Genomic DNA, 12859 nt, shown 5'->3' on the forward strand with positions numbered 1-12859 from the left:
ATATATATATATATATATATATATATATATATATATATATATATATATATATATATATATATATATATATAGAAAGGATTATTCTTATATATGGAAAAGATTATTATTTTAACCACTAAGAATATCATGGGAGATATTTATAGGGAGTCAATCGATCAATTGATTCGAATATATCTTTTTCTATAATTATGAGTGACTATAAATACATATATGATTATTCACGAAAAAATGACACAATACAGGTGTGAGTTCGGTTGATATAAAGGTGTCATATAATTACACATCAATGTTCCATTAAAGATGTCAATCTAATCTCTTATATACATATCAACGTTCCGTTAAAGGTGTCGAAATAATGGATCTAAATAAAGGTGTCAGTTAATTACATATCAACGTTCCATTATTATTTATTATACAGACATGATATTATGGTAACAAATATTATTTGATCAATACAACTCAAATCAAAGCATACACAAGTGGAAAAAACTTTTCCATACAAAATCATATAGATTAGTATCAAGAACCAAACATTAAAGGTTGAGCAGTCTCAAATGATTTTCTCCTGACCAAAAGACAAATGATTTTCGATGGTTGAGCATGCGTATTATCAACACTACAAATCACAAAATCAGGCCGATGAAGTGCCAACGTTAATCGCTCCTTTTTTGGGTCCAGTTCGGTTGCATCTAAAAGAACATGCCAAGAATTTCGATGCGCCTCAGAGATCCAGTGCATCGAGTAACTAGTCCCATTCATATAAGCCGGATACGCAAATAGCCCTTTTGGACTATACTTGCTCTTTCTCCTAAAATATTGACTAAGTTGTGACCCTTTGATTCGTAAATCTAACCATGATTCGGGAGCCGCGATTACTTTAGAGTCTTTAGTACTCACAAATTCTCTAACATAGTCTTCTTTTTCACTTATAATACTCATGTAATAATTTCCTCTAAAAAAAGGGTATGATTCTCCTATCATAACCATAGCTTCCTTAAAAGTTGGTGTAAATAAGACAAGATATTCATCTTCTTGTAGTCCACAATTTTGTAATGCCTTGTTTCTTGCTTGAATTTCGGGTATTGACATGAAATTACCTTGAAATGAGGATTTTTTGTTTAGGATTTCAAGTAATTTTGAAGGCTCTAATTGTGTACCATCAAGATCATTTGTGGGACTAAAAGAAGAAGGTGAAGATGAGTCTTTTATGGTGATAACACGCGGGGAGTACTTTCTTTTGTCATCGCTTGTACTTGCTTCTAAACTTGATTCGTCGTTGCTACATATATTGTATACATCATTAGTCTTGTAGCTGTCTTCAGCTACAAGGCCGTTGCAGTATTCAGGGTATTTTGCGAAAATATATTGTTTGACGTATTCCATTTCTTGTGGCGTGATAGGTCCTGACCATCTTAGATCGAGCCCATGGAGAGTCGAGATTGCTTCGGCCACCAAGTGTGCTGGAAACACTGTATGTGCTTTCTGTTTTGTCATTGCATATACAAATATGTTCATCAGTTAGAGGTTCAAATCCTTTTGTAGATTAAGAAATTAAAAGGACATTTTTTTTTTTTTGAGAACATCAACAATTTAAGATGGTCAATTCAACAATAAATATAACATTTTAGCTATAGTTGTGTTATAAAACCCCATGAACTTTTCTTTTGCTACCTTCTCGCTATTATATATATTTTGCTTTCAGCTGTTCAAAAAAAAGTTATAGCTATGTTTTATAAGGACAATTTAAGACATTTTTTTTAACGGCAGTATCGGCATCACACAGAGGAGATTTAACCTCTTTTGCGATCATATGCCACTCACACATGCGTTAGGAGGAAACTCAAATCGCAACAATCCTGACAGTACAGTTGAAGGTTGGAAAAACCCCCTCCGAGAAACTAATTGTTGGCAGTACCAATTAGATCCCGACCATTGGAATCGAACTTGCGCCTACTTGATGAGGGCAAACAGGCCGCCACTCATATACCACTCATGCAATACTTCGGTGGTACAATTTATTAAGTCATTATAACACAACTATAGCTATAATGCTATATTATTGTTGGATTGAAGCTTCTAATTAAGCTGATTCCAAATTTAAAACTTACAATTTTCTTTAAAAAAAAACTCTAAACATATTTAAACACAAAAAGTAAGTACTAAAAAGAGTAATAAAAGGAATATTAACAATATAATTAAACCAAATGAGTTTATAAATCTTAAACAATATAAACCTCAACCGAAGTTATAAGGACTATAATTAGCAAATTCAGTTAATAATAACAATAACATAACAATAACAATAACAATACTATTTAAATTGAAGAAATAAATTAAGAACTTGCCTTCATGACCATGCTTGTTGGTCTGCTACCATTGTAATGATTTGGTGAATTTGGCAAAGAAGCTAACAATGATTTTCCGTTTTCAATCTCACCCATCTCCTCCTGACCAACCATAAAACCGAAGTTCGTTTACACGAGTTATAAAATTAACACAAAAATCCCATTAGATCGGTACGAATTTTGAACCTCAACAAGTGTATGTTTAAGATTACCTATAGGTTCATTTGGTAGTTATATATAAATCTTTGTAGTAGCATAATTAAGCTTCACTTCACATGATTAAACCATTTTTGAAAAAGTGAACCTTTTGCTTTCTTGTAATTATGTTACGCAATCAAAGATAAAGAAAAAAAAAGCCATATACAAATGTAAATTTTTTTTATTAATCCAATATTAACAAAAGAATTTAGAGTTTAATTACCTTAAATTGTGATTGCAGGACAACTTGTTCTTCACTTCCCATGTTTAGTAGTGTTTTGAGTTAAGGAAAAAAGAGGACGCAATGAATAATGTTGCCGTCAATCATATGAACACAACAACTTGTCACCATTTTCAAATATATTTATATTACTCTAATATAATAGTCCAAGGAGACGAATATCGACAATGGCGTCAGCTGGGCCACTCTTTTTAATAATCAGAATACATATAAACCTTTATTTAATTATAAAAGAAATTTGATAACGTATTTAATAAGTTAGATATATTTTACTCCCTAATTCGTCTAATGGTTTAGTTAATGTCTAATAGCTAGTGATGTGATAATAGCTTATCAGTAAAAAAAAACACTACATATATACAACCAAAAGGGAATTTAAATTTATTTTTTATAATAATAACGACCAAGTTTGTGATGTTTTTGAAATAGATAAAAATGTCCATTTGTAACTTTCTTAGAGCATTCCCAACAATCATGTTAATGTAATGCGAATGTCTAGCTAATATCATGTTAATGTTATGCCACTGATGGGAGCACTTGTCAATGTCTAGTCAATATCATATTGTCTATCATATTGTGAATCTCTAGAATTGTGATTGGTTTGTGATGGAAAGTGGGTCCATGTGATGGTATATCATGGTTGAGAGTGAATTGTAGAGTTAGTGATGGAAAAGAAATTGTTGTGTGGTGCTGATGTGACAGTATGTTAATATGAAGAAGAGTGTCATGAATGAGAATGGTCTTAGAAAAGAGCTACATATAAAAGTTTGGTTCAGTAAAACTATGACAACTAAAAATATTATGAATGGGCCATTATTGTGATGTAAACTGGCTGCCTAATCCTCTAGTCCAAGTTGTTGACGGAGGGAACAACAATATAAATTAATAACGTTTATGTATTAGAAAATAAACCATTTCAAGATGACACAAGATTGGCGTACTGCTTTCTTAAAAAAATTTCGAATGTGACTTAACACAGCTGAAGACGTATCAACTTATATTCTTACTAATGTGATCCTCATTATTGATGAATAAATTTGTATGAAAACAGAACTCTTTTATCACGGTTAATGACTAAAACGTCCTCGTGTGCATATGTACCATCGTTAATGACTTAAACGCCCTCGTGTGCATCTTTTTTTTTTTTTTTAAAGCAAAAAAGATTTATTTTATTATTTAAAATATAACAATACAAGTCCCTATATGCTACTATACAATGCTATAAACAAACGGAACCGACAGGAAAGATATAAGGAATTAATTAAACTATAAAATCGGAAGAGACGTATACTAGATAACACTGTGAGGGACGAACTTGAGTAAGAAAACACAAGCAGGGAAGGAGGGGGCAACAGTACCGATCAAGCGGCGACAAAGTTGACACACAACCAACCCATTTAATCTAACCCACATAGGCTAAATAGCATAACGAACAATGTCCGATTTAAATAAGCCTTATTAGCCGATTCCCATGCGGTTTGGAGACGCGTAGAATGACGGATTGAGAAGCCATTGGTGCCACTCGATAGGTGTTTTCTTTTGTGATCGGTTTGAGATCCAGCTAAAGCTTTGAGATTGAATCTCGGAGATTATCGCTGCGGGGTTCCATATTTTTCCGGAAAAAATCTTTAAGTTTCTATGCTTCCAAATAATGTAACACGCAATCCATTTAGTGGCTTGCCATATGGAAGATCCGATGGGGTTATGTGTGAAACCTTGATTGGAGATGATGGCTTCATTGATGTTAGAGATTCTTATGTTGTTTTGATTCCACCAATCAAGTAATTGTGTCCAAATTGAAGTTATTTTTTGACAATTTACCAACGCATGTTCAATGGTTTCAATATGATGCTCGCATAAGGGACATAAGATGGTATGAAGGTCAATTCCTTTTTTATCTAGTTCGCTTCTGACCGGAATTTTTTGTTGAATGACCCTCCATGAGAAAATGTAGATCTTTTGTGGGACGTATTTGTTTTTAGGTAATGATAAGTTTCTAGAGTTTGTGCCGTATTTAAGCTTGTTGATCAGATTTGACATTGTTGATGTAGTATAGATGCCGGATGCGTCAAGGGAAAATTTCCATGAATCAGGACGATCTGAAATATTAACGGAGATTAATAAGTTGTTGAGCTCCGTGAGTTCATCTATTGCGCGACCACTTGGGGGGCGGGACCAGTCCCAATTACCAATCGATGTGGAGTTAACGTTCAGAATTCTTTCAGCAACAGTTACGTCTTTACGGGATTCCAACATGAATAATCTATGGAATGTAGATTTTAAGCACTCAGAACCGACCCATATATCATGCCAGAAACTTATTGATGTTCCATTTCCTATGCGCTTTGTAATCGATGATGTGAAGGATGTGCCAATATTGTCAGCAACCTTTCCGGCTTTAATAATCTCTTTCCATATGGTGCGACCTGAAATGTTCCTGCATAAAAAGTTAGTATCCAACCCCCCCCCCCCCCCGGCCCATAAATGCTTTTGATAATTTTTACCCATAACGCGTTGTCTTCGTTTTTAAAACGCCACCACCACTTGCATAATAATGATATGTTTTTGGCAAAGAGGGACCCCACATTTAAACCCCCACAATCGTATGGTAAAATAATTTGATCCCATTTAATCCAATTAATTTTATTATCGTTTGAAGAACCTCCCCAGAAGAATTTTCGTCTTTTAGATTCAAGTACCCTAAGGATAGCGGAAGGTGCATGAAATAGAGAGAAGTAGTATAATGGGATGCTACTAAGAATAGATTTGATGATCGTAAGTCGACCTCCGAAGGAGATAGATTTGGCAGCCCAATCCGAAAGCCTTTTGTCGAATTTTTCAACGATTGGTTGCCAAGAGGAAGCGTGAGAAGTGGGAACACCGATAGGAAGACCAAGATAGGTGAAAGGGGTAGATCCCGCAGAACAATTCATGTAGTAGGCCATTTGCTCGGTTTCGGTCATAGAAGTACCAATACCGTAAAGCTTGCTTTTGCGGAAGTTAACTTTTAGACCCGAGATATTTTCAAAACATTTTAGGAGTTTAGAGATATATTTGGCATTTCTTTTATTCCATTCACCGAAAAAGATTGTGTCATCAGCATATTGTAGATGTGTAATGATAAGGTTGTCATGTCCGATCTTTAACCCATGCAAATGACCATTGGTTAATGCTCTTTTGACCAGAATGTTAAGACCTTCGGCAACAATGATGAACAGGAACGGCGAAATGGGATCGCCTTGTCGAATTCCTCTTTCGGGGAAGAATTCTTTGGTGGGAGAGCCGTTGATTAGAACAGAAATAGACGATGAGCAAAGGCATGCTCGAATGAATCCAATCCATTTTGAACCAAAACCCATGAATTGCATGGTTTTAAATAGAAAGTCACACTCGATGCAGTCGAATGCCTTTTCAAAGTCAACTTTAAAGATTAAACCTTTTTGCTTTTTACGTTTTAATTCATCAATTATTTCATTTGCAATTAGGACGCTATCGAGGATATTTCGACCTTTAAGGAAAGCGGTTTGTTCAGTTCCGATGACTTTATGAATAACCTTGGCAAGGCGATTTGAGAGTATTTTAGTGAGGATTTTATAGTAGCTACCTATTAGGCAGATTGGGCGATATTCATTTAATCCAATTGGATTAGGCTTTTTAGGGATTAAAGTGAAGAAGGAAGCATTACAGCCTTTGGAAATTTCAGAGTTGTCCCAGAACCAATCTAGAGATTTAATGAGGTCGGTTTTTATCAATTCCCAGTGTTTTTTAAAGAATTTCATATTGAAACCGTCCGGCCCAGGAGCTTTAGAGCTATCGAAATTACATATGGCTTCCCATATTTCGTTTTCGCTAAATTTAGCTTCTAAGAGTTGATTGTCCAAGGAGGTAATGTATTCGAGGTGAGAGACATTGTCGAAAGGGCATTCATCACGTAAGTGTTTGGATTGGAAGATATTGTTAAAATAAGAGTATGCTTCTTGTTTTATTAGATTAGGATCTTCAGACCATGTACCATTAATGGATAGACCGTGGATATTGTTTTTACTTGTGCATCTCACGTGATGCACACCACCGACAGGAAAATGACGTTTGTTACCAGAGACTAACGACGCAACATTTTCAAGCATTAGAGTCTCAGGATAGTACTTTAAGTTAGTCCGTGAAACTTTGAGCAAAATAGTACTTTAAGTAGTCCATGAAACTTTGAGCGAATATTAAGGACCAATAACATAATTTAGTTGTAAAACAACACTTGAAATAGAAGAGCTCACTAATTTTTACCCGGTGGATTTGTATTTTGAAAAAGTCAAAGTTTCTAAAATTTCTGAAGAGATGGTGATATGTTAATTGTTGAGCATCCCTGAGATGATGGAGTGATTACCAAACCTCACATGGGATTTAATTAAACAAATATTTATATTTATATTTATATATGCACATTATTTAAATTGAATCTTTTGGCCATGAAAATGATTTTTCTTGGGGTATGTTGATTATACGATGCAAACATGGTCACAACTGATAACTTTTATTGTTAAATAAATTTATTATTATATCTTTAGAGATAGAGATATAATGTTAAAGAAATATATACTACGGAGTAGTAGTCTTTATGTCAATTAGTGAAAATGTCCCACATTTGCTCTTTAAAAATAGGGCACGGGCCAATAATCAAAATTAGTTAAGTATTTTGTGTGGAAAAATACTAGGATAAAAAAAGAATATACTTATTATTATATATTTTCTATATAACTACATGATCATTAGATGCTAGTTGCATAACTAACGATACTTTTATGTTGGTGTGTATCATATATAGTTTGCGAGTTTTAGTGACACGTAATTTCATGTATAAATTGTTTGTACTAATTTATTTGAGGTATTAAAAACAACAGAGTATGAGCTTGTTCAATCTTTTCATACGAAAAATACCGATTACTAACATATACACACACGTTACTATCTAGAACTAATATATTTATTTTGTCTCAAATGGGACTTGAACCCACGTCCCCTTTTGGTTAACCAGGCCACCTAGATACCTACAATTTATCATTATTATCTTTAGATTACTTATATTTGGGTTAACAGGCCGGGCCAAGAGATTATGACACCATTGAAATGAAGAAAATATTTGAGTCAAACAGGTGAGGTCATTGATGGTTAACTACATGTGCATACTTGTTCCTTCTTTGGAGTTTTGTTACAATGGCATCTAATAACTTATTCCCTTCTTTTTTTTTTTTTTTTAACGGCTAGTTAGATGGTTAGTCTCCCACACACGCTAGAAAGAACCCGCTCTCGAATCTTCGCACTTACGTGAACCGGTTCGATTTTATTATATACCTACACCTGCCAGTAGCAAAGTCGTAGGGACCACAGCACCATAGGATGACTGTGTATACATAATATGCGGTAAACCTCCTCCCTTGAAATCGAACCCGCACCAATCGCGATGAGAGAATGCGGATCCACAGTCCAAAGGCTTGGTACCACTCAGGCAATGCCTCGGTGGTAATAACTTATTCCCTTATACTTTCTTTTGTAAACTTCAAAAGACCATAACATTCAAAAACTTTTTACAAACTAACAAGAGGTTAAATACACGGAGGCGCAGACGGGGAGATGTATGTGGATGCTTTGCCACCCATAACTCTTCAAATATATGCCTATTATAATGTATTAAAAATTGTAAATTAATGACCATCCCCTAATTATAAATGATGGAAAAATAGTCACAACGGACAATCTACAAAGCGGAAACAAACCCGTTTGACCAATACTTTTCCGACCCGCATGAACCCGTGAGGAAACTAACAAACAAGCTATATCAAATCCAACCCAAATCAGTCCCCAAATCTGTTCCAAATCAGTAGCAAAACAATAATCAAGCACACACTAAAACACGAGACTTTTTACGTGGAAAACTCCTCAAAACCGAGAGTAAAAACCACGGGACTCGTAAGCCACTTAAATTCCACTATCATCAACAAAGAGAGCAATACAATAATCCTTCTCTAGATCAACTAGAGGTATACAACATCATCATACTCTTGAACAACAATAATCAACAAGTATATGAAACAATTAAAGACAAAAGAAGAATTTCATCACCCAAAATTCTGCTACTGTTCGACCTGCTGTAACTCGAGCTACAGACCACTTGAGACGAATTCAACGGTTGAAAATGTTGGCACTGATGTCAGGAAGACACAGCCTAAAAATGAAGAAGATTCAACGGTCGGATCTCCGGGGATCGAAGGTTTTCTGGCCTGCTGTCACTGTAGACGGGAATTGGGGTTTCACACAATTTCTTGATCTATCTCTCTGCACTCTTTTGTGAATACAGCTGCACAACTTCAAATTAAAGATGCCCTTTGATGGTTGACCAAGTCAAACAATCAATTGGGCTTAATTTGTTGGGCTTGGGCTAACCACATAATTGGAAACCAAATAAAAAACCCAACAAATCTCCCCCTTTCCAATTATGAGGAAGGGATCGCCATCCCGGCGATCGAGCAACATACCTTAAGCTTCTCACTTGCTAAAGCCTTTGTGAACATGTCGGAACCATTATCATCGGTATGAACTTTATCAAGTTCAAACGAACCATCTTCAAGACGTTCTCTAATCCAATGATACCGCACATCTATATGTTTTGTCCGCTTATGATACATAGAATTTCTAGCCAAATGAATCGCACTCTCATTATCACAAAGAACCACATATCGTGATTGCTTAAACCCAAGATCTTGTAGAAACCTTTTCATCCACAATAGTTCTTTGCACGCTTCTGTTGCTGCCATATACTCAGCCTCGGTTGTAGACAATGCAACACACTTTTGTAACCTTGATTGCCATGAAACTGCTCCCCCTGCGAAAGTCATCAAATATCCAGAAGTGGATTTCATGTTATCTTTGTTTCCTGCCATATCTGAGTCTGTATAACCAACAAGCACCGGCTCTCCATTTCCGAATCAAATTTCAAACAAACATCTCCAATACCAACGATCTTTGATAACCCGGCATTACCCATCCTAGCAAATCCATAGTCACCTGGAGTGTAAGATGAGAAGTGATCTCTACAAATTGCAACATGACATGTAGCACCACTATCAACAATCCAACTCGTGTCATCATGAGTAAGATTGATCATATCATAATCAATACAAACAAAGAACTCATCTGTGATAGCGTTAACTTCAACCTTATCATCATCACCACCATCACTTTTCTTTTGTTTATTCTTATCATATGCCTTTTTCTTCTCATTCTTCAACTTTGGACAATACCACTTTGTGTGCCCCTTTTCATGACAATTATAACACTCAACATTAGCAAATTTACCTTTGCGTGAGCTGCTACGATGATTGTCTCTTTTACCCTGACCTCTACTATGACTTCTCCCTCGCGTTTCTGTGACCAAGATATATGACTGTGAAGAGGAACCTTATGACTTTCTTCTCATCTCTTCATTCAAAATACTACCCTTAGCCAATTCCATGGTGATAGTACCATTCGGTGCAGAGTTTGACAAAGATGTCCTAAAAGTCTCCCAAGAGTCCGGTAATGTACCAAGTAACCAGAGACCCTGAATCTCATCCTCAAACTTGATACCCATACCTGCAAGCTGATTTATAATACCCTGATATGCATTTAGGTGATCTGTAATAGGAGTCCCATCATGATACTTCAAAGCCATCATCTGCTTAATTAAGAACAACTTGTTATTCCCAGTCTTTCGCTCATATAACTGCTCAAGCTTTTTCCATAAGCCTTTAGCATCAGTCTCCCCAGTAATATGATTCACAACATTATCATCAACCCACTGCTGAATATACTCACATACTTGTCTATGCAAATTTTTCCATTGAGCATCAGATTTTTCCTCATGTTTATCCTCAGTAAAAACAGGCAAATAATAATCTTTCACATAAAGAAGATCCTCCATCTTGCCTTTCCAAACATGATAATTTGAACCATTTAAACTAATCATTTTACTTGTATTAGCTTCCATCTTTCACACAAGTCAAATCAAATAACCTAGCTCTGATACCAATTTGATGGAAAAATAGTCACAACGGACAATCTACAAAGCGGAAACAAACCCGTTTGACCAATACTTTTCCGACCCGTATGAACCCGTGAGGAAACTAACAAACAAGCTATATCAAATCCAACCCAAATCAGTCCCCAAATCTGTTCCAAATCAGTAGCAAAACAATAATCAAGCACACACTAAAACACGAGACTTTTTACGTGGAAAACCCCTCAAAACCGAGAGTAAAAACCACGGGAGTCGTAAGCCACTTAAATTCCACTATCATCAACAAAGAGAGCAATACAATAATCCTTCTCTAGATCAACTAGAGGTATACAACATCATCATACTCTTGAACAACAATAATCAACAAGTATATGAAACAATTAAAGACAAAAGAAGAATTTCATCACCCAAAATTCTGCTACTGTTCGACCTGCTGTAACTCGAGCTACAGACCACTTGAGATGAATTCAACGGTTAAAAATGTTGGCACTGATGTCAGGAAGACACAGCCCAAAAATGAAGAAGATTCAACGGTCGGATCTCCGGGGATCGAAGGTTTTCTGGCCTGCTGTCACTGTAGACGGGAATTGGGGTTTCACACAATTTCTTGATCTATCTCTCTGCACTCTTTTGTGAATACAGCTGCACAACTTCAAATTAAAGATGCCCTTTGATGGTTGACCAAGTCAAACAATCAATTGGGTTTAATTTGTTGGGCTTGGGCTAACCACATAATTGGAAACCAAATAAAAAACCCAACAATAAATTCTAACATCCCCTAATCTTTATATTGATATATATATATAATTTTCGAGAAATGTCACCCTTATCCGTAAATCTTGGCTTCGTCTCTCTGTGTATAGTATTTGTTTTTTTTTTGTCTTATATCACATCGAGTGTACAAATGCACTACGTTTAAGCAATAGAGAGTTTTCAAACTTGAAAATGATGCGAAACAAGCAAACAAAGATGAGTCAAACAACCATATATTATCTAATCAAAATGATAACGAGAACACTTAATAATAAGGCGGTAAGCCTTTGGACCCAAGCAAAATGCTAATTTTGACTCATAATTAAGCAATTTATGGTACAACTTTAGAACAAATTTGCATACACAACAAGAAATGATTAGTCACTTATTCCATTTCAGATGAAATATACAAAAACACATGCAGTTCAATAACTACTCGACGTAATCAGCATTATATACATTTACAATACTTTCGTAGTTATATTTATCTTGTATATGTGTTCATCGTTTTCAAGTGATGTATGTTATAGGAAGAATTTCATTCGAACATCACTCCTCATAGCACTATATACAGCCTGCACCTGTAAGAAATTATTAATTTTTTCATGTCATCATGATTTACTCTCACTTTGGACACTACATTGCTATATGTTTTCCCATGTATATATAACAAAAAGAGTAGGATAAATATATAGATATATAAAGAAAGATAACATGTTCACTAGAAATGACACGAACAGGTCCAATGTTCACCGAAACATATTTCCCACCTGACGAAACTCTTTGCTTCACATCACCATGTGGGATCGAATGTTGTATGATCGATTCCACAGCAACTACCATGGATTTCACAAAATCATCACCTCCAGTCCCAATTGCTGTAAACTTTCGAACACTTGGATAGGCATTTACCTGTCAAGTGTGTAGTATGTTTGGTTTAGGGCATTGGGACTAATGCAATAAATGGTCCGGGGTTCGAATCTGTTCCCAAACAATGTCCCCTAATGTCACGTGTGACTGTCTGGCTCTGTTGGGTTTTTTATTTGGTTTCCAATTATGTGGTTAGCCCAAGCCCAACAAATTAAGCCCAATTGATTGTTTGACTTGGTCAACCATCAAAGGGCATCTTTAATTTGAAGTTGTGCAGCTGTATTCACAAAAGAGTGCAGAGAGATAGATCAAGAAATTGTGTGAAACCCCAATTCCCGTCTACAGTGACAGCAGGCCAGAAAACCTTCGATCCCCGGAGATCCGACCGTTGAATCTTCTTCATTT

At 35.6% G+C, this 12859-nt stretch overlaps 1 protein-coding gene across 1 annotated transcript; it reads right to left on the reverse strand.

Annotated features, from left to right (window-relative positions):
• Positions 1–502: 502 nt before the first annotated feature.
• On the reverse strand, positions 503–2808 carry LOC139842338 (uncharacterized). The gene is made up of 3 exons (XM_071832489.1): positions 2767–2808; positions 2346–2447; positions 503–1482 (listed from the first exon to the last, which is right to left on the reverse strand). Exons 1-3 carry the CDS (start codon positions 2806–2808, stop codon positions 520–522), a joined length of 1107 nt encoding a protein of 368 aa, XP_071688590.1. The 3' UTR covers positions 503–519.
• Positions 2809–12859: the final 10051 nt, after the last annotated feature.

Source organism: Rutidosis leptorrhynchoides, chromosome 4 (assembly GCF_046630445.1).
Source record: "Rutidosis leptorrhynchoides isolate AG116_Rl617_1_P2 chromosome 4, CSIRO_AGI_Rlap_v1, whole genome shotgun sequence".
Lineage (NCBI taxonomy): Eukaryota > Viridiplantae > Streptophyta > Magnoliopsida > Asterales > Asteraceae > Rutidosis > Rutidosis leptorrhynchoides.